Genomic DNA, 23,250 nt, shown 5'->3' with positions numbered 1-23,250 from the left:
CTATGCGGGGCTCCATCCCATGACCCTGGAATCATGACCTGAGCCGAAGGCAGAGGCTTTAACCCACTGAGCCAACCAGGTGCCCCTAAAAAATACACTGTCAAAATTGACTTGCTGATATTTTTGTTAAGGACTTTTGCACCTAAATTTATGATGGAGATTGGTCTGTAATGTTTTCTAATGTCTTTGTTAGATTTTGCTGTTAGGGTTATACTAATATAAAATGAATTAAGCAGCAATTCCTCTTTATGCAAAAATACGTTGCTGTAGGATTTGTGTTATTTCATTCTTTATGGTGGACAGACTTCATCAGCCATCCAGGCCAGGAGTCTTTTGGGGAAGGTTTGGAAAAACAGATTTATTCAGGGGCGCCTGGATGGCTCAGCCAGGCATCTGCCTTTGGCTCAGGTCATGATCTGGGGATCAAACCCCACATCAGGCTATCCAATGAGCAGGAAGTTCACTTCTTTCTCTGGCCCTCCCCCTGCTTGTGTGTGCTCTCTCAAATAAATAAAATCTTTATATATTGGATTTATTTAGTAGATACAGGGCTGTTCAGATATTGTCTCTTGTTTCAATTTTGATTCTTCATACTTTTCAAGAAATTTATCCATGTCATCTAAATTGGCAAATATGTTGCATAAAGTATGCATAATATCCTCTAATCCTTTTTATTGTTGCTAGGATCTCTGGTAATAACTTCTATTTCATTATTTATATTGGTGATTTTTGTTCTCTTTTTCTTAATCACTGTAATTAGATTTTAAATTTTTGTCATTTTTCTTAAATTTTTTCTATTTTGTTAATTTCTGTTCTTATTCACTTCTCCTTGGCTTGAGTTTACTTTGATCTTTTCTTTCTAGCAATTTTTCAAAAAGATATTATTCATTTATTTGACAGAGATCATGAGTAGGCAGAGAGGCAGGCAGAGAGAGAGGGGGAAGCAGGCTCCCCGCTGAGCAGGGATCCTGATGCGGGGCTCGATCCCAGGACCCTGGGATCATGACCTGAGCCGGAGGCAGAGGTTTAACCCACTGAGCCACTCAGGCACCCCTCTTGCAATTTTATTTTATTTTATTTTTATTTATTTATTTGACAGAGAGAGAGATCACAAATAGGCAGAGGCAGGTAGAGATGGGGGGTGGGGGAAGAAGGCTCCCTGCTGAGCAGAGAGCCTGATGCGGGGCTCGATCCCAGGACCCTGGGATCATGACCTGAGCTGAAGGCAGAGGCTTTAACCCACTGAGCCACCCAGGCGCCCCACAATTTTTCAGATTAACTTTCAGTCACTTATTTTAGGCCTTCTTTTCTTTTTTTTTTTTTTTTTTTTAAAGATTTTATTTATTTATTTATTTGACAGACAGAAATCACAAGTAGGCAGAGAGGCAGGCAGAGAGAGAGAGAGAGGAGGAAGCAGGCTTCCTGCTGAGCAAAGAGCCCGATGTGGGACTCGATCCCAGGACCCTGAGATCATGACCTGAGCCGAAGGCAGCGACTCAACCCACTGAGCCACCCAGGCGCCCTAGGCCTTCTTTTCTAATAGAAGTACATAAAGGCAGAGTTTCCTGCTATGCACTTTCTCTATCCCGTAACTTTAATAGATTGTATTTTCCTTGACGTGTACTTCCCAGTATTTGCTTACTTTTATTGTTCCATTTTGATTCATAATTATTTGGAAGTGTGTTATTTAATATTTGAGGTTTTCCTAGATATCTTATTATGGATTTTTCGTTATTTTTTGGTTAGAGAATTTACTCCTTATGATTTGGATTCTTTTACATTGACTGGGACTTTTTACAGGCCAGCATATGGTCGACCTTTTGACAAATGCATCATCTATGCTTGAAAATCACGTGTTTTCTGCAGCTACTGGATGCAGTGTTAGACAGGTATTAAATAGACCCCTGAAGGGTGGTGGTGTTTAGATCCTGTGTCTTACCGATATTTTGTCTAGTTCCGTTAGTTATCAAGAGGCAGTAAAATGTATTCTGATGGTGAACATGTCCATTTCTCCATTTAACTTAAGCCCATTTTTGCCTCATGTACTTTAAAGTTTTGTTACTCTGTGTGTACAAATTTATCATTGTTTTAAGTGTCTATTATTATGAAACATTCTTCTTTATCTCTGATCATACTTTTTCTTGAAGTCTCTTTTGTCTCTTTTAGCTGCCTTATCCTTACTGTTTTTTTTTTTTTAAGATTTTATTTATTTGACAGAGCGATCACAAGTAGGCAGAGAGGCACGTAGAGAGAGGGGGGGAAGCAGGCTTCCTGCCGAGCAGAGAGCCCAATGCGGAGCTCGATCCCAGGACCCTGAGACCATGACCTGAGCTGAAGGCACATTCTTTTTTTTTTTTTTTTTTTTTTAAGATTTTATTTGTTTATTTGACAGAGAGAGACAGAGAGGTCACAAGTAGGCAGAGAGGCAGGCAGAGAGAGAGAAAGGGAGAAGCAGGCTCCCCGCCAAGGAGAGAGCCCAATGCGGGGCTCGATTCCAGGACCCTGGGATCATGACCTGGGCCGAAGGCAGAGGCTTAACCCACTGAGCCACCCAGGTGCCCCTGCCTTATCCTTATTGTTTACGTGGTAGATACACTGTCTTCCATCTGTTCACTTTCAGCTTATTTGTGTCTTTATATTTAGTGTGTCTTTCTTACAAGCTTATAGACAGCATGTAGTAGGGTCTTGCTTTTTCACCTGTTCTCTCTGCCTTTTAATTTGAGTATATAAACCAGTTAACATTTATTGAATTGTGGAAATGATTAAATTTAAGCTACTATTATGTTTTCATTTATCCTGGGTTTGGGGGGCGGGTTTGCTTTTTATTTTTTTCTCCTTTTTTTCATTATTTGAATGTTTATTAATGTTCCATTTCAATTTACCTATTGGTGCTCTGCTTATACGTCTTTGCATTATTTGTTACTGGGTGCTCTAGGGACTACAATATGCTTAATGTCTAACCAGTCACAGTCTAGAGTTAACTTCATGCCATTTCACATTAGAAACCTTTCAATCATATGAGTCTTTTTCCCTAATCCTTTTTGTGCTAGTTGACAAGGTTATGTTTGCATACACTGAAAACTCTACTAGATATTACAATTTCTAAATCAGTTTATATATATATATGTTTATTATATGTTATATATAACATATATCATATATAGACATATCAGTGTCTAATATATAATATATATAACATGTCTGTATAATTTTATATACACAATATGTCTATTAGATATATACATACACATATACATATATGCATCTATATATACAGTATGTTTATATTATATATATATATATACACACACAAACATATATATGGAATGTAAGAGGGAAAAAAATAGAGTTCTGTTTCTACTCAACTATTCTTTTTGTTGTTCTTTCTTCATTCCTTGAAGATATAAACTTCCTTCTTAACATTTCCTTTTAGCCTAAAGCCTTCCTTGAATATTCTCTTAGAACAGATATGCTGATGAATTCTCTTAGTCTCCCTCCTTCTGAAAAGATGTTTTGCCTTTTTCTCCTGAAGAATATTTTAGGTGAAGTTCTTATCTTTCAGTACTTTAAGTGTAGATATTATTTCACTGAGTCCTTGTTTTTATGATTTATAATAAATCTGTAGTCACAGAAATCATTATTCCTTATATGCACTGTACTGATTTTTACTAGATGCTTTCAAGATTTTTTTCTTTATCTTTGGCTGTTAGTACTCTGGTTTTGTTGCTGTCTAGGCATGGTTTTTCTCTGAATTTATCTATTTGAGATTTGTTGAGCTTCTGAAATATGTGAAATGTACGTCTTTCACCAAATTTTAGCAGTTTGGGGCCATTATTTCTTGAAAGACTTTTTTTTTTTTTTGCCTCAATATCTTTTTTGTCTTCTCTAGCATCCAGATTACTCACTACACAGATCCCTCGGGTTCCATTTATATCTTTTCAATCTTTTTTTTCCTTTGTTGCTCGGATTTTATAATTTCCATTGATCTACCTTCAAGTTCCTTAGCTTTTTTCTTTGTCCTCCCCATTCTAGCAACTTACCCATCTAGTAACTTGTTTCTGTTAGATACTGTATATTTCTTTTCTAAACTTTCCATTTGGTTCTTGTTTATAGTTTCTATTTCTCTGAGAATTGATATTTTCATTCATTTCAGATGTGTTTTCCTTTACCCTATAAAACACGGTTACAAATAGTTGCCTTAATTAAAGTCTTTGTCCAGTAGTTCTAACTTCTGGATCATTCAGAGTTGCCGTCTGCCATTTTCCCCTTGAGAATTAGTCAAAATTTGTTGACTCTTTTAAGTTGCACTGGGGGTGTTATGAATGCAACGTTTTATCAACTCTAGGTCCTGCTTACAGTGGAGCAGAAAATAAAGGATTAACTTTAAAAACAAACAAAAACCCTGAGAAGTTTCAGTGCGAACCTGGCAAGTGAAAACCTGGATATAGCCCATCCTACTGCTGATTACACTTACAACTCTGGGCCAGAGACAGCTCTCTGAGCACTCTGAAAATGAGTAAAGCAGGAGGTGTTGGAGGGGAGTCAACATTTTGGAGAATGTTTTTGTTTTAGCAAGTAATCACCTTTTTATATTTACAACAGAAGTTCTGTCCCATTTCCTGTGAGTTGTGTTTCAATTGGAGTTCAATTCTGTTAAGTCTTTGCTACACTAGTTTGGGTCTTCCCTGTCACATGTGTCTCAGGGGTAAGTCTGATACTCGTGTGCATGGTTCAAATCTCAGCTCAGTTCTCTAAGCCTTTTCTGCATTGGTTTGGGGGTGTTCTGTGCTGCTCTTATTCACGGGTTAGGCTGAGACTTGTTCTAATCTTAGTTTGCGTTTGAAAACATTGCTGGGTCAGTTGGAGTCTGACTGGCCAAGTGCATGGCTCAGGGATTCTTCTTCAGCTGGTGTTGATCCCTTCCGCTTTAGAATATCTCCTTCACCAGTCTTCCTGGATTACCTCCATGCTCTTCAATTTGTAAGGGCTTTTTTGTTTTTTCTTGGTTCTTTTCACCAAAAAAGGGCTCCTCCTGGAAATGTAGTCACACAGAACGCCATGGTGCTCTGTAAAGGTTCCCACACTCGGGCAAAGCTAAAAAGCAATAGAAGTTAAAACTCTGCGCCCTGCAGGTTGATTCCTCTCCACAGTCTCCCTGCTTAATTTCTTTGCAAAGTTGGCTGGGCCCAGAGTTTTTAGCTATAATCCGCAGGAAAGATGGGCTACTTGCACTTCCTCAATCAGCATGCAATTCCGGAGGTTTGGTTATGTTTTTATAGTTAACCCTGTATTTTCTGCTCCATTATAACTTAGTAGCAGACAGCAACATTACTGCACGTCTGGAAGTTGAGGAATATTCTGAGGTGTTTATAATTTTGCAATGGAGGAATGAATAGCACATAGAGGTTTTCGAATTCAGTCAGTAAAACAAAACATTGATGACATACTCACTATGTGCTGTGTGTGAAGGCAGTAAAGTAATTTCAGCATTTACCTTACAACCTCATAGGCGTTGGACTTGCTTAGTGAATAACAATCAGTAAATATGATAATAAGCATATTATTTGCAAAAGACAGGAGTTTTTGCTCAAGGGTTAAAATACCATTTTATTTAACATAGTAGAGTGCCTTCAAAATAATGAATAGCACAGACACACAGCTATTTAATTTTGAATCCATATTCACATCAGTGCTGTACTTTCCTATTGGTAGAAAATCGGAATGACACTTTATTAGCTAATTTGCTCTTTTCTAAGTTTTTAAATCTGGTTTATGAGAAATACTTTTTTTTTCTAATATTTTATATATTTGAGAGAGCATAAGCAAGCACAAGCAGGGTGAGGGGCAGAGAGAAGCAGGCTCTCCACTGAGCAGGGAGCCCGATGTGTGGGACTAGATCCCGGGACTCTGGGATCGTGACCTGAGCTGAAGGCAGATGCTTAACCTACTGAGTCACCCAGATGCTCTGAAAAATACTTCAATACACGATGATTTCTTTTTTAGTATCTTCCTTAGGATGGCAGATGTCAACTTCCGTTAACTCTTTTTAATTAAATCGCAGACACAACCAGAGCAAGAAGAAGCCAGGAGAGCGATGGTGTGGAATATATTTTCATTTCCAAGCATTTGTTTGAGACAGATGTACAAAATAACAAGTACGTGGAAGGTTTTTGTATGACTGTTGTTTCTAAGCCTGGGCCTCTCTTACCTGGTTGTAGGCAACTGAGGGTTCCCTTCTGTTTGAAATAAATTTTAAGTTTTATAATATTTGAGACAGATGAAAAGGTGAGGATTTGGTTAGTAGGTGTTACCAGTCTTCACCTGTAATGTTTTAATAACCTAGAGCTGCTATGTTTCTGATGAGTTAAATGGGCAGGGGTTACTTTGAAGGATGAGGGAATGTTGCTTATACGTTATTGTGGCCTCTTTCCACCACACTCCTTGAATCTTAACACAGAATTTGAATAGAATTTTCTTTAAAAAAAACTAACAGCGATGTACTAGATCCCTAGTGCCACCATCTCTTCTACACGCATCTCTCCCCCTCACTGGCTCTTCAGCAAATTAAAACGCTGTTAGTCGCCTTGCTTCTACCATGTCCTCCGGCTGGCTCTAACCGCCCCACCGCCGCAGGTCCCCTATTTGCTCCAGCCTGAATATTTTCGGGTATCAGGGAGCAGTGTGTGTTTTAATGCAGGATTTGGGGATTTTATTGAAACATCAAAATGCTTTTTTCCGCGTTTGGCACAGCGATTGTGTTTTTATAGCACGTAATCAGCTGCCCTGCTTCCATTAGCCACCAAGCAGTTCCTCCTGTCGCTGGAAAGCCGAGTGTGGTTATTCTGTAGCGTGCAGTGAAATTTCAGTAGTTTCTATTGTTTGGCTTATTCACTGTTTTATTGCATTGCATTAGTTCTGAAAAAGAGGTGATGGAAAACAGAGTACTGCTGGACTGAAGTACTTTCTTTCTGCTTAAGTGTAATACAAGCAAGTGTTACTGATTTGAAAATGTAAAATACAAGATTTTTTAAAATTGACATTCTGGAGGACTTGGCCCTACTTATTTTATTGAACACAGTAAAAAAAAAAATTACATGTTCAGCAAAAATCTTTTTATATATTTGAATTCTGTCTTTCCAGTTATATCTGTAATTAATTTACGAACGGCTCTGATGCAGATCTGATTTCTTACAGGTTTATTGAATACGGTGAATATAAAAACAACTACTATGGCACAAGTATAGACTCCGTGCGGTCTGTCCTCGCTAAAAACAAAGTTTGTTTGTTGGATGTTCAGCCTCACGTAAGTGAACAATGAGCTATTCAGTGCCCTCTCCCGTGTGAGCTGCCACACTTCCCGGGAACCTTTCAGTCGGGGGGTAAATCTGAAGGCTGCTCACTCTTGGCCTAACAGTGGCTTTCCTAGTGATGAAAGCCTTTAAATGTAATATGAGAGGTCTCTGGTGAGAGGGGGGGAAAAAGACCCATAATATTAGAGAAGAGAAGTAGGGGAAGCCTCAAGACCTGTTGGTAACTCTTGTTTATGTTCTGCATTTGCCAAGTACAAGGACTCTTAGGTATTTCTTCTGTGTAGTTTTTATTAAAAAAAATACATTGTTACGTGTATCATGTATTCTTAAGTGTTAAGTACGATTATAAGTGCTTGTAATTTTTACAGTGGGCATTTTGGTTCTTGGCCCTCTTGTATTTTGATTCTCTACATATTCTACAAGTGCACACCCCCTGCATAGCATTGGGGGGCGTTTAGCAGGAACTGAGCTGAGTGAGATCGTTCCTGCAGCTGTCGGCTGAATCCTCGCTGGGAGGCCGGGAATGCTTATGAACGCTTGGGACCGAGGATGCCAGTGGGCGAAGCCATTCAATTCTTGCTGAACTACATCTGCTCCAGCAGAGACCCAACCCACAGCTTTGTCCTTGTCACCCAGGGGCCACAGTGTCTGGCTCACTGATGGGTGTACAACTTCCGAGACCCAGGATGGCCTGGAGATGCCCCTTCACTCCTCTTCAGGAAGATGAGTCTGGAGTGAAAGCGTCCCAAGGATCAGTAGGGCAGCTGACCCCTCCCTTAGGCACCGGCCATGTGTCGGATACTCCTACTTGTGCCCAATCTCTCTGCTGGAACCCTGGGTCTAGTCGGGTCCAGCTCCCTTGGTGTGTGTCCAGCTGTCTGTCCCCAGAGCCTCACTAGCCCTCCGGACATACAGATCCTCTAGCCCCACCCCCCACACTAACTTTCCAGGGGAGTTTATGATTTGTACGCACATTCTGGGGGGAGCCCTGACACATAGGTCAAGAGGGTCCCTCAACTCCCACCCTTTTACCATTCCCCCTCAACTGGAGGTGAGTCCTCAGCAGCATAGTGTAAATAATGTAAGATATTTTGATGGGGGAATGCTGACAAGCTTCCTGGAAAGCAGAAGGCTTGTCCTTTTAGGACACTGCAAAGGATAGCATGGCATACAAGACAGAATGACAGACTCCTGTGTGAGATATGGAAGAGGCTTAGATGGGATGGTTGGAAGATTTTCCTGTGCAGACACACACTTAACTCATAGCATCTTTTGAGTATTTGATTTAAAAATCAGTTTTATGGTATTTTTAGCTGCTTCTGTTCAGTATGAATTATGATAGATTTCAAAATATTTCAAAACATCTTAAAAGGCAAGTTACATTCTCCAACATTTTTTCAGGGGTATATAATTATGACATTTAATTGGCAACTACTGATTGAATAACATATTGAAAGAGCTACTGGACTTAATTTTAAGGAGTTTTCTCCTTTGAAAGAAACTTTGGTTTTACTATAAAATTCACTCATGACCTTATGAAGAAATAAAACTTATTTTCTTCCTTGCAGACAGTGAAGCATTTAAGGACCCTAGAATTTAAGCCCTACGTGATATTTATAAAGCCTCCATCAATAGAGCGCTTGAGGGAGACAAGAAAAAATGCAAAGATTATTTCAAGCAGAGATGACCAAGGGGCAGCAAAGCCTTTCACAGTAAGTACAGTGAGGCTCATTAAGAAAATGTAAGTGGTGCTTGAAATTACGCATGCGGGAGCCCCACTACCTTCAGAAGACATGGTGTAGTAGATGGTGTGATCCACAACTCGATAAAAGCAGAACTGTATGTAGGTACGTACCTTTTGAGTGATTGCATGGTAATGGCTTTGTGTGCTTCTATGACTAGATCTTCCTATTCTGTTGACTGAAATATTCCTGTAATGATGAGTGAGTGATAATCCTGAAATTCACTATAGGTGGGAACTTTGCATGAGCAGTTGAGTTATGAAGTTATGATGTCCGAAGAACCTGCAGGCCAAGAGGGTCATTTTCATTTGCGGCTGAAAGAAACAACACAGGATAGCATTTGATAAACCAGTTATGGAAATGTCTGCATCCATGTAAAGTGATAGAATTGCCTGGTTAACCAAAATTTTTTTTTAATATTTCCTTTTGCAGGAAGAAGACTTTCAGGAAATGATTAAATCTGCACAGATAATGGAAAATCAGTATGGTCATCTTTTTGACAAAATCATAGTAAATGATGACCTCACCGTGGCATTCAATGAGCTGAAAACAACTTTTGACAAATTAGAGACAGAGGCCCACTGGGTTCCAGTGAGCTGGTTACATTCGTAACTAAGGGAAACTCCCACGGTCAGCGTTTCGTAGAGTGCATGATGAAATCGGTTACTGTCCCGGTGGCAGGGTTTGTTAGTCTATGTCACTGCTGTAGACGTGCAGTCTTGCTTTAAAACTGAATGTTCGTTTTGTTTGTATCTTTCTCCAGCCTTCCTTCAAGCACAGTATTTGAGTAGAAGATCCAGAATCAAAATTTGCATAGTACCATCTTAGAGCTTTTGAACCTTTTGGTTGTCTTTAACATACAGCTGTATCTCCAAGAGGAGGTTGGACTTTTCTGGGAGAAACAGCCAGGGAATTGATACTGGAGTTGTGCTTCGTTGGGTCTCAGATGTGGTCCCTCCATCAAGTCTGGACGCTCACAGCTGAAGGTATGACCTTCACAGCCGTGAGCAGCTCCAGGCAAACAGGATAGCTTTGCCGTTCTTCGGATGGGTCACTGGGCTCACCTGGGCTGACAGTAAGGCATCCTCTTACTATTCTAAAAGCGCAACCTTTTTCTTACATATCTACAATATAGTCAGTGTATTTAAGGAATTATGACACATTTGCCTTAGTGAGTGGCCTGCATGTCCTAGCTTGAGAAGGCCTCTTAGGACTACAGATCAGTGTCTCAAATATTTAATGAGGGAAGGTAAGACTTTTTAAAATGATTATATTTGTTACTAAAACCCTTCCTTAATGGAATTAGTCTTTGTAAGTAAGGTTGGTGTTCTCTTGGGGCAAGTCATGATTACAAAGGACATTTTTATTTGTAAATCATCAGACAGGATTTCTGCAGTCACCATCCAATAAATCATAAGAATGTGATTCCTATTCCAAAAGTAGGTGTTTTTACATGTTACCAATAGTTAAAATGTGATCAATTTTCACATGTGCAACTGATGATATATTTTAAATTGCACGAAGATGTATTTTAGAAAACTTTTTGTGTAATGTTAACTTACCTCTTCATCATCAAAATAATTCTTAACACTGGTCATCTTAATCTTACCATTTTTAAAGAATTATAAGAAAGACTCTGTATTATAAATATTAAGATGGGTTCTCATTTTTGCCTGTTGCTCCTGAACTTCAAATAAATCGCATAGCTCAAGATACTAGAGAGGGCCGTAAGTTGTATAAGAGAACATGTCTGCCATTCTTGTATGCACTAAGACCCTGCCTCAAAAATCACTGCATCTGTGACTTTCAAACCGAAAATATTTTTTGTTGATTTGTAAAGAGAGTTTAGAGGTCATATTTAAAGAAAAAATAGAATGTAGTGAAATTTTATATATTTATGAAATCTCTCAAAGGCATATTTTTTTAATTCTCAAATGGAGCTATTCATAAATTGTATGTAAAGATATCATAATTTAAAATAGTTTTATAAGTCAGGGTCAACATTCCATGTAAATATTTGACCTTTGTTCATACACAGATCGACCCACAAGTGTTATATGCGCACCACGCATTTGGTAGCGCTGTCTGCTTGGTTTCCTTCAGACATGTCAAAGTTCACGTTAGAAACAGAGACAAAAACTACTGCAATGGCCTTGATACACACGCACACTAAACAGTCAGATTAAGTGTTACCTAACATGATCCAAACAGTGAGTTCTAAGTTTATAAACCCAATAGCAAGCCATTTAGTATTTAAAAAGTGGGGAAGAGGGCTGCCGCACTTAGTTATAGGGCTGCTCTAAGAAAATACAAGTCTTACACAGAGTTTGGGTAGAGTAGACTCCTCTTTGAACGCTGGCTAAAAATCTCCTGTAAATCAAAATCTCTAAAAAGAGTAATGGGAAACGTGTAATTAGTTATCTAGGCAATTGTCTGAATAATTTTGGCGTCCAAATTCTTTACTGGTAGGGTAGAGGGTAGCGGAACGGGGTGGAAACAGAGTCCTTGTGGCTGTTGGTAGCGATGGGGTGTTACTATGAAATGTAAGTGTCCAGACCGCTCTCCCTTTTCACACTAGAACTGAACAAGGGTTTTTTTGTTTTTAATGAAAAGATGCCCCTTAGCAATTTGGGAAATACTAGGTACATACATGGCTTTGCAAGTGATGCTTACACGGCCATTTTGATGTCTAGAAACCAAGTAAGGCAGCGCCAGGGGCTCGCTGATAATTACTGCAGAAGGCCCGAGACTTGCGTCTGCAGCCAGACCCCCTCCTCCTTCAGCAAGGAGACGCACACGGTGCCCCTCACTGTACTAGCTCGGCCGGCTCCCAAGACTGTGTCAGCCACTATTTGAGAGAAGAGGAATGTTTGTTTTTAAGTCCATATATTTAAAATCCAAGATTAGAAAATTCTGTATTCCCATGATCATCACACTGGAGTCCATTAAAAAGAATAAGGTGAAATTGAAATTTTTTCCCGTTGTTTTACTTACTCATACAGACGTTCTCAATAGCTGTAAGGCTGACATTCCTGGTATTATATAATGATTGAATGTATCTGAATCGTAATAATTTAAAATGGACAAACCTGTAATCTTTACAGATTTACAAAAACTGTTAGTAAAAACTTCTTGAAGATCTAGATTTCTATTATTTATTTTCTTTTTGACTGCTAAGGATTTCTAAATAAATGTAATGGAAAACCTTTGATCTTAATAAAGTACCTTCAGAGGACATGTGCACTTGCACAATGTTCTTGCACTTGGGTCTTTAGGATATTGTTTCTTGTGGTCGAACTCTGTTTTCTACTCTGATACCAAATGGTTTATTTGAATTTGCCATGTTTAAAATTAAACTTCATATTTGTTTCCATCAATAAGTTACTGGTCTTAACAAGGTTGTCGGACAGACAGACTTCATCAGTCCTGCTCCTACCCACACAGTGCAGCCATTTAAAGAGATGGCCTCTCTCTGCCCAAGGGTCCCACTCCCTGGATCCCTCTGGTCCAGTGGACACAGCCAGGCCTCGGGGTACCTGCTGGTCCCCAAGCTCCTGGGGGGACATCCTTCTCTGCAGCTCCTCCTCCAGGATGTGTCTATCCCCTAGTCACCATCCCTTGCCCCTCAGGCCTGTTAGTAAGTGACAGCCACCTCCAGCCTGGCCCAGACCCTGAGGGTGGTCCCTAGCTGGGCTTTCCCCATGGGACCCCAGGAGAAATAAGACTGGGGTGGACAGTCAGGGCCCATCGTTCCCCCTCAGGAACTAGAGCATTCTCCACATCCTGTTCCTGAACTCCAGTCAGGCACAACTCAGCTTTTTTATCTAGCTGTACCTGAGGACAGACGGCTTCCTGCTTAAGTACATGCGCTCAGTAGCGCTGGCCCTTCCTTCTTCAACAGTTGAGCCAATGAGCCCCAGCTCTGCTTCCGCTGAAACACTGTACAGGGTAGCTCTCAGGAGCCTGGGATCTGGAGCCGCACTTCCTGAGATCAAATTCTGGTTTTGCCTATTACCAGCTTTGCAGCCTTGAGACAGTCCTTTAACCTCTCTGAGCAGGAAAATGGACATAATAATTCTGCTTACCTCATGGCATGGTTGTGGGCCCAGAAGAGCTGCTCCATGGAAAGTACTTGGAACAAAACCCTGGGACAGAAATATTTGGTAACTCCTGTGTTACAGTGATCATTCTCATGGCACACAATTTCAAAATCGCTCTATAAATGATCACCCGTATAAACAGTTCTCCATTAGCAAACTCACTGGAAGTCTCCTAATAATTCCTAGGAAGGTTCTATTACGTAAAAAGCATCCGTTACCTCCAAGTGATACATCAGGACCTAATTAAGTAATCCTCAATAGGGAAGTGAACAGATTTTTATTTTTAGCCACTGGTATGCAGTGTAACTTAAATGGATTTAAGAGAAATGTCCCTTAATTGCATTAATGCCCTTTCTTCTGTTACCACACCTCCTTCACAAATGCTCCCCTTACCGTCAAGCTCCGGGAGGGCAGGGAATGTTTTGAAACCGCTGGGTTTGCTCGTGCTCCGACCAGGGCCAACCCCCGCCGCCCCACTGTACTTCCTGACCATCAGACGTCTGTCTGGTTTCCATTCGCTATCTCATTGAATCCCCACAGCTCCCTTACCTGAAAGACACCTTCGATTTGTACAATTGAGAAAAGGGAGGGGCGGGGCTTCAGCACGCGGCCGAGGAGACCAAGGCTCACGAGCACTGGAATCCGGACGCGAACCGGGGTCCGCCTCCCCGCGCCCGCACCATTTTCACTGCGGCGCGCTTCCTGATGTTGCTGTCACTTGAGCCAGAGCTGGAAACCTGAGATTTGGTCACTTGGAGAAGGTTTACCCTTCTTATGCATGCACAGTTTATAATTTTCTCAAAACTCTACTGCTTGAAGTCGGATAGACCTTGCTGTACCTAAGCCTGTAAGAACTGGTTAATCAATGGAAAGTGGCTGTTTATCAGCAGCAAATCCGCGCAGTGTGATATGCAATTCGGTTTAGGCCGCCTGAGTCCTGGACCTTAGTGGTGAATCGGGACAGTCTGCGCTTTGCGGGGATTAACCTGAGTTGGTCATGCTGCCCAGTGGCACGTGATGTCTGTTGGAGAAGCTGTGACTAAGGGTTGTTCCCCTGATTAAACTTCATGTGGTAAAAGATCTTTTATGCCCGTCCCTATCCTTTCTGTTGGCGCGACCCCAATTATTTGGTGATGTTTGCCAACGGTGACTGCCATAATGCTAACCTTAAACCAGAATAACAAAGGTCAGTCTGTAGAATGACTGAGTAGACAAAAGAAAAGATCCTAAATCCATAATAGCATCAAATTGTTGAATCAATCCTGGGACCTCCGTCCACTAACTGCTGAATACACACTCAGGGTTCTCATCGCCTGTTGGCAGGAATATAAATTGGTGTAAACACTACAGAAATTAAAAACAACTGTATTATGATCCAGCAAGCCCACTTCTAGGTATATACCTGAAGGAAAATGAAGTCTGGACTTCCTGGTTCATTGCAGCATTACTCATGATAGGCCAGACAAGGAAACAAGTGTCCATCAGCAGATGAATGGATAAAGAATGGAAATGCACACACACCAGTGTTGTTCAACGAGGAAAAAGAAGGAGATTCTCCGTGTTGCAACAACACTGATGGGCTCTGAGGGTCTTCTCCTAAATGGAATAAGAGAAAGGCAATAACTGTTTGGTCTCATTTACATATGGATTCTGAAAAAGGCAAACTCAGGTCTATGGCCATACCACCCTGAACGCGCCGATCTCATCTGAAAAAGGCAAACTCAGAACAAAAAATTGTAGTTACCTGGGCCTGGAGGGTAAGGGAAATGGGGAGATGCTGGTCAAGGGTCCAAACTTCCAGTTATAAATGAGATAAATTCTGGGGATCAAGAGGCGGGGGTTGGCCCTGGTCGGAGCACGTGCGTACACAGCGGTTTCAAAAACACTCCCTGCTCCCCCGAGCTCCTGGGGGGGCATCTTTCTCTGCAGCTCCTCCTCCAAGACGTGTCCATCCCCTAGTCACCATCCCTTGCCTCTCAGGCCTGTTAGTAAGTGAGGGTAAGGGGAGCAAGCATTTGTGAAGGAAGTGTGGTTGCAGAGAAAAAGGGCATTAATGCAATTAAGGGCCATTTCTCTTAAATCCATGTAAGTTATATTGCAACAGTTATACTGTTAACAACTCTCAGGTACATTATAGAGTATAGTTAAGAGTAGACTTTATCACCACATATACCAAAAAGAAGGTAATTCTATGAGGTGTTGGAAATATTAACCTTATTGTGGTAACCCTCTCACAATATATACATGTATTAAATCACATTGTACACCCTAAACTCACACCCTGAAAAAAATACAGAGGTTCTGCTGGTTTCCGTCACTGGTAGGCTGTTCACTGGGAAAGCAGCATCCATGAGGAACTCAGGCCACGCCCACTCTGCTTTCACTTACCAAAGGCGGTCTTCTCAGCGGCACGTGCCCTTGAGTGACGCAGTGATTGAACTTGAAAACACCCTGGAACGACAAAAAACATGATCATCTCAACAGATGCAGAAAAGCATTTGATACTACTACTCAAAGTCCATTCCTATTAAAAACTCTCTCTTGAATTTCTTCCTAGTGGGTTTAGAGGGAACATACCTGTCAGGATAAAGTCTATATGAGAACCCGCAGCTAACATCAGAGTCAACGGTGAAAAACTAAGCACTTTTCCCTAAGGTCAGGAGCAAGACAAGGATGTCTACTCTCACCACTTTTATTCAACTTAGTACTGGAAGTCTTAGCCACAGCAAAAAGAAAGAAAAGGCATCCAAATTGGTAAGGAAGAAAGTAAAACTATTTGCAGATGATGTGATACTATACATAGAAAAACCTAAACACTCTACAAAAAAAACCTGTTAGAAATAATAAATGAATTCAATAAAGATGCAGGACACAAAATACTCAGAAATCGTTTGTGTTTCTAAACACTAGTAACAAACTAACAGAAAGAGAGATTAAGACATTTCCACTGACAGTTGCACCAAAAAAGAATAAAATATCTAGGTATAAACCTAACCAAGGAGTGAAAGACCTGTAGTTGGAAAACTATAAAACAGCGACAAAAGAAATGGAAGATAGCACAATTGGAAAGAACTAACATTGTTAAAATGTTCACACTGTCCAAAGCAAACTACAGATTCAATGCAATCCCTATCAAAAAACAATAGCATTTTTTTTTTACAGAAGTAGAAAAAAATGATTTTATAGAACTAGAGAGCCCAGAAATACACTCACACTTACACGGCACATTAACCTACAACAAAAGAGGCATGAATATACAAAGGTGATAGAACAGTCTCTTCAGGGGCACGTGGGTGGCTCAGTGGTTTAAAGCCTCTGCCTTCAGCTTAGGTCGTGATCCCAGGGTCTTGGGATCAAGTCCCACATTGGGCTCTCTGCTCAGTGGGGAGCCTGCTTCCCTCCACCCTGCCTCTCTCTGCTTGCCTCTCTACCTACTTGTCATCTCTGTGAAATGAATAAATAAAATCTTTAAAAAAAACAAAACAGTCTCTTCAACCAATGGTGCTGGGAAAACTGGACAGCTCCATGCAAAAGAATGAAACTGAACCACTTAACAACATACACAAAAATAAATTCAAAATGAATTAAAGACCTAAATGTGAGATAGGAAACCATACAACTAAAAGAAAACGCAGTAATTTCTTTGACCTCAGTTTTAACAGCATTTTTCTAGATTGGTCTCCTCAGGCAAAGAAAACAAAAGCAAAAGTAAATTATTGGTACTACACCAAAAAAAAAAAAAAAAAAAGGTTTTGCATATCAAAAGAAACCATCAACGAAACAAAAAGGCAACCTACTAAATGGGAAAAAAAATGTTTGCAAATGATATATCTGATAAGGGGTTAATATTCAAAATACAGGGATGCCTGGGTGGCTCAGATGGTTGGGTGTCTGCCTTTGGCTCAGGCCATGATCCCAGCGTCCTGGGATCGAGTCCCACATTGGGCTCCCTGCTTAGGTAGGGGTCTGCTTCTCCCTTTGCCTGCTGTTCTTCCTGCGTGTGCTCTCTCTCTGACAAATAAATAAAGAAAATCTTCTTTAAAAATCCAAAACATATGAATAACTTATACAACTAAACACCAAAAATGCAAGTAATCCAATTAAAAATGGAAAGAGGACTTACATATACATTTTTCCAAAGACATACAGATGGCCAACAGACACTTGAAAAGATGCTCAACATCACTAATCATTAAGAGAAATACCAATCAATACCACAATACCATTGTGATACCACCTTACATCTCTAAGAACGGCCAGAATCAAAAAGACAAGAAAGAACAAGTGTTGGTGGGGATATGGGGAAAAGGAACCCTATGCAATGTTGGTGGGAATGTTAAAAAATCAGTACAGCTGTGGTGGGAAAACAGTAAGGCAATACCTCAAAATGTAAAAATAGAAATGCTATATAGTTCAAATATTATGGTCCCAGTAATTCCACTACTGGGTATTTACTCAATGAAAATGAAAACACTAGTTTAGAAAAATATATGCACCTATGTTTATTGCAGCATTATTTACAACAGCCAAAATAGGGAGGCAACTCAAGTGTCCATCAATACATGAGTGGATAACAATATATGTGTACACACACACACACACACACACACACACACTGGAATATTACTCAACCATTAAAAAGAATGAGATCTTGTTACCTGTGACAACACAGATGGACCTACAGGGTATTATGCTAAGTGAGATGAGTCGGGCAAAGACAAATACCATATGATTTCAGTTTTATGGAATCTAAAAATAAATCACAAATAATAATGAGGTAATAGATCCATAAATACATAGAACCAACAGTTGCCAGAGAGCAGGGTGGAAGGTGTGAGCAAAATGAAGGAAGCGAGATACAGGCTTCTAGTTACGGAATGAACAGGCCACGGGGATGAAAGGCGCAGCATGGGAAATGTAATCAGTGGAATTGTAACAGTGTTCTGTGGTAACAGATGGTAGCTATCCTTGCGGTGAGCACAGCCTTACGAACCGAGCAGATCGAATCACTGTTGAATACCTGAAACTAACCATAACCTGTAACCGTGTGTGTCACTACACTGGACTTTTTTTAATCTGAAAAAAAAAAAAAATTCTGGAACCTATAGAGTGGGCCAAAGCCAAGAGACTACATTTAAATTCTATTCTTCCTGGATTTCACTTTTTTCCTCCACAACATGGATGAGATTTTAACCTTAAAGTTTGGACCAAGTTGTTTTTATGTTTTTGGATTTACAAATTTATCATGCTTGTGGGTCTACCATTTTGAACAAAGTAATACCTATTTTACTTGACTTGGGCAAAAGAAATACCAAAGATTTCATCTGTCGGGTCTTTGCCCCAGGCACATTCTTTTTTTTTTTTTTTTTAAGGTTTTATCTATTTCAGCAAGAGAGAGTGAATGTGTGCCATGAATGGGAGAAGGAGAGGGAGAGAGAGAGACTCTCCAGCAGAATCCAGGCTGAGCACAGAGCCTGATGCAGGGCTCGATCCTGGGATTCTAAGATCATGAGCTGAGCCGAAACCAAGTGTCAGAACTTAGCCAACTGAGCCACCCAAGCACCCCTGCTCCAGGCACTCCAATCAGTAGTGTGTGAACATATAAAAGATCTAAACAGGAATATATTTAAATAACCATGGCTATGGGGACACCTGGGTGGCTCAGTCGATTAAGCATCTGCCTTTGGCTCAGGTCATGATCCCAAGGTCCTGAGATCAAGTTCCGCTTTGGGCTCCCTGCTCAGTGGGGAATCTGCTTCTCCCGCTCTCTCTCCCCCTCCCCCTGCTTGTGCTGTCTCTGTCTCTCTCAAATGAATAAATAACATTTTTCAAAAAAACCCTGCGGCTATAGAATATAATTACTGTAAATGTTAAAGATGAACTATCTATATAGTATAAGTAAAAGGACTGGCAACAAGCCAGGCAGATGCAAACAGAAAGCAAGGGACATAATAATATTAATAATAATAGCAATATTATTAATATTAATATCAAAATTGAGTTCAATGTATATTAGTTGGGTCAAATGTCCTCCTGTAATAAACAGTGGTACAAGCCACTAAAGGAAGAGCACAGACAGAAGACATAAAGCAAAACCTCGAGAAACGTAATCAACAAAACCACATTATTTGGTTATTTTTCTTTAAAGATTTTATTTTTTTCTTTGACAGAGACAGATCAGAAGTAGTCAGAGAGGCAGGCAGAGAGAGGGGGAAGCAGGCTCCCGCCCAGCAGAGAGCCCGATGCGGGACTCGATCCCAGGACCCTGAGATCATGACCTGAGCTGAAGGCAGAGGCTTAACCCACTGAGCCACCCAGACGCCCTATTTGGTTATTTTTGAAACACTTCTCTTAGACTGTGGAGAAAAATGGTTGTAGAAAGTCCACATGTCTTAATTTCTCTGGTGGATCTCACAGCCATGAAAAGAATGCTTTATCCTGCAAACTGACGTTGCACTTCTACTGAAGGACCCCACCAGCGTTTATGAAACACAATCCTTGATAGGCCACAAGGAAAACCTCATTAAATCCCAACATATTGAAATACTTCAAATTACATTTTATCGCCACAGACCCACAGAACTGAAAATGATCGACAAATAGCAATCAAAGCGGCGGGGAGCCACCTGGAAAAATTTTGTGAAAAATTTGTAAGTATTCTGATCACCGAGGAAATGAAAATGAAACTGCAGCTTGTTCGGAAAACGGGGAAGCTCTCGATCTATGAAACGGGACGAAAACTGAGCTCGGGAACATTTGTTGCCTTAAAAGCTTTGCTGAGGAAAAAAATAAAAATAAACATTGGTTCAAGCAACTTGGAAATGAGGACATGAGTGCTGTTTTGGCTACGCTAGCATATACACGGCATTTTCCAGGAATGCACTACCATGTAAATCAAAAGAAGGTTGTATTTTTCGTTTTGGTTTTTTTTTTTCTTCCCGGATTGTAGTATTAGTTTTTCACCGTCCTGGAGCCTTGGGTCATTAACGCCAATAGCGCCCATGGCCCCTGTGGCTCACGTCAGTGCCAACGCCTTGCTGTGGCATGTGCAGCGAGTGTGTACATGTGTTCAATGACAGCTACCTTTAAAAAACAATTACTTATTTGAACGGCAGATAGAGGCCTGGGGGATGGGGTGGCAGGGGTAGGGGGAGAGGGAGAGAAAGTCTTTAAGCCAGCTCTGCGTGGAGCCCAACGGACGCAGGGCTCCATCTCCTGATCCAGAGATCGTGACCTAAGATCAGGACCTGAGCTAAAACCAAGACTTGGGCGCTCAACCCGCCACGCCACCTAGGCGCCCCCGACTACCGCTCGCTTGAGAGAAGAGCCGCTGAGCGTGTACATGTCAAAATATATACTCTGTGCTCAACTGCTTACCCTGGATTTCTCCTTTATGTTACAGTGGGGTTTCCTCTTAATTCGGCAGGTTTACACGATCTGTAGATTACACGTCAGGACAGCAGAAGAGACGATACAAAATGTCTCTTACAGAAAGGGACCACCAGGTATGATGGGGCTGATTACTGGATGCACTGGCCATTCAAATCCCACCTATTTTAGACTCTTTTAATTTCAGTGCTCATCCTGATTTAATATTATATTGTGATATGATCAGTGCATAACAGCATAAACTAGCATCCCCACAGAGACTACAGCTAGAAACAGACTACTGAAGAAGACATCTTGAAGGTCAGAAATACTTTCAAAAAATATCTAATCAAGTTATAAATAAAATGACAGATATCAAGCTAATAGATACCCCTAGAACATAACTTTAAAAAGATAGGGATGCAAATTCAGAAAAAAATATTGAGATGTGGGAAACAGATCCAAGAGAGCCAGTATCTATCTACCTAAATTCAAGACAGGCCTTCAGATTCACAGATGCAGATATTTGTGTTGAAAATCTGTACACTCAGCAATAGAGAAAGAATCCCATGACTAGAGAAAGACAGAGACGAAGAGAAGAAAGAGGGGGCGGAGGGCGAGAAGGTGGGAGGAAAGGGAATCTGTTGGGCATCACACATCTCACGTACATCACAGAACCAGATGAAAAAGGACCCATTAAGTACTGTGGGAAAAATGGGTCTGAGCCTAGAATTCTATAACAGCCACTGCTCCCTCCAGGCTGTCATTCAAGAGTGACAATAAAATGAACTCATTTCGACATACAAGAACTTAGACTTATTTACCACCCCTATATGCTATACTCTGCCAGGAAGAAGGATTCAAAAATGCACTCTAGCGATGAAAAGGAGTTGATGAAAGAGGAAGGTATGAATCAACCCCGTAGTGATAAGTAAAAGAATCAAAACGATTTATAGACACTACCAAAGACCTGGGTTCAAATCACCCCTACACGACTTCCTACCTACGTTACCTCATTCAATTTACTCACCCTTCCCAGGCCTTCATTTCTTTATCTACCCAAAGTAATGATAGGATGGACCCAATAGAGTTGGTTGAGATGCTGTCCGTAAAGCCCTTAGTATCGTGTTCGCATCTGGTAAATATTCGATACATATTAGTTATTATGGGCTTCAAACTGCTCATCTATTTTTGGAGGGCAATTTTGCAGCTACGTCACAATTTAAAATACACATGCCCTTAGATCAGACAGTTTCATTTGCATTCTCCTACCTACACTGGAATGTTAACTACAGTCAAATTTATTATAGAAAAAATTATAATCAACCTGTCATCAGTAAGAGAATGATAAACAATGGTATAACAGAGTTTTATTATACCACTATTTAAAAATATGTGGTTTTTTGTATTATTATAATGTACATATTAAAGAGTGTGTATATATTGACATGAAGGGTGCCACATTCTTGTGTACCTTTGTACACATAGATCTGGGAAGGTCCAGACTGACCAGTACTGGTGGTGCACCTGTGGGCATGCAGGTACCAAAGATTCTCGATTCCTAGTACATCCCGGTCTGTATTATTCAAATTGTTTTCTTGTTGAGCACATTCTACGTTTATAGTTCAAGTGTTACAAAGTAAATAAATGCCTCACAAATAACACATCTCCACTTTGGTCACAGTAGATCCTAAGAGTGCTTTGGAGTGTAAAAAGTAGCATAGGAGGTAAAATAGACTTTCCCTGCGTGCCCTTGCTGGGAAGACGTGACCTTCAGCCACACCCAGTTTTGGAATCCCAATCTCCAGGGAACATCACTGCACGAGTTCTCCCAGTTCCTTTCCTTTATGCCTCAGATACTGTCACCAAGGGAGCACTGCTTAGGCTTATTACCTCTTCGCTCTATCCTTTTCTCCAGGCTTTCCCAAACCATCTCCCTCGCTCCTATAGCTACATCTACTGGAAAACAGGACGAACACAAACATTCACTGGACACACTGTCTGTTCTAGAAACTGCACAAGCTTCCTCATTGACTGCTCGCACCGGTCTCCTGGAAAGCAGTATCCTTGTTTTACAAATCAGAAGAGAGAGATGCACAGAGTCTGAGAAACTTGTCGCCGGTCATGCAGCCAGTGTGTGGTACATACAGCGTCTAGGCCCAATAGTGTCTTTTTCCAAAACCACGTTTCTCTACCCTTTAAACCACCTGGTCTTCCATACATTTAATCACACTGACTGAGGTGTGTGTGTGTGTGTGTATGTGTGTGTGTGTTACAGACATGACACCTTTTCACTCTCTGCCTCAGTTTCCTCCTCTGTAAAGTGTGGGTAATAATATTGCCCACCTCGTTGGAACTGTTATGCGGGTCAATCCTGGTTAATATTTCTGACAACGCTCAGAACTGTGCTCGGCACACGGTAAGGGCGACATAGAAATGTGGTCGTGAATTTGGTGGTGGGTGTTTTCCCCTGGAATTCTAAACCCTCACTCCTAGTGAGTCGGATTTCCTTGATGAACCCTCATAGGTAAAAGCAGTACCCAGCACCTGCCAGCTCTATCTCAGAGACGTCTCCCCTTAACGCACTGCAAAGGATGGCAGCATCCTTTGGCTGCCAAGTGCCCCCCCCCAATGGCCCTTCTTCAATCTGGCTCTGCTGAGAGTCATCCTCAATACCCCCCGCTTGAGTACTTTTTCTAAAACATAAATTTGGTTAGGATACTCTCTGGG

At 40.9% G+C, this 23,250-nt stretch overlaps 1 protein-coding gene and 1 long non-coding RNA gene across 6 annotated transcripts in view; one reads left to right on the top strand and one right to left on the bottom strand.

The window, feature by feature from the left end:
* Window positions 1–12,314, top strand: part of MPP7 (MAGUK p55 scaffold protein 7) — a 287,284-nt gene extending 274,970 nt beyond the window's left edge. Inside the window, exons 14-17 of the mRNA XM_082740897.1 lie at window positions 6,062–6,155; window positions 7,195–7,303; window positions 8,879–9,022; window positions 9,485–12,314. Of these exons, the coding sequence (XP_082597023.1) occupies window positions 6,062–6,155; window positions 7,195–7,303; window positions 8,879–9,022; window positions 9,485–9,664 (527 nt within the window). The 3' untranslated portion in view covers window positions 9,665–12,314. The remainder of the gene's footprint in view (window positions 1–6,061; window positions 6,156–7,194; window positions 7,304–8,878; window positions 9,023–9,484) is intronic.
* The window catches only part of LOC309869552, a 130,424-nt gene that overhangs the window by 29,809 nt on the left and 77,365 nt on the right, over window positions 1–23,250 (bottom strand). For 3 of the 5 annotated variants that reach the window (XR_014314251.1, XR_014314252.1, XR_014314254.1), the window contains exons 3-5: window positions 15,541–15,603; window positions 13,138–13,197; window positions 9,166–9,366 (exon numbers count right to left, since the gene is read on the bottom strand). This is a non-coding gene — a long non-coding RNA (uncharacterized lncRNA). Of the gene's footprint in view, window positions 1–6,186; window positions 6,916–9,165; window positions 9,367–13,137; window positions 13,198–14,554; window positions 14,749–15,540; window positions 15,604–23,250 lie in introns of those variants that run through there. The other 2 variants (XR_014314253.1, XR_014314255.1) reach the window with 2 other exon arrangements.

This window comes from Mustela nivalis, assembly GCF_964662115.1.
Source record: "Mustela nivalis genome assembly, chromosome: 7".
NCBI classification, from domain to species: Eukaryota; Metazoa; Chordata; class Mammalia; order Carnivora; family Mustelidae; genus Mustela; species Mustela nivalis.
The sequence above is the reverse complement of the archived record's forward strand: the minus strand, read 5'-3'. Positions and strand labels throughout refer to the sequence as shown.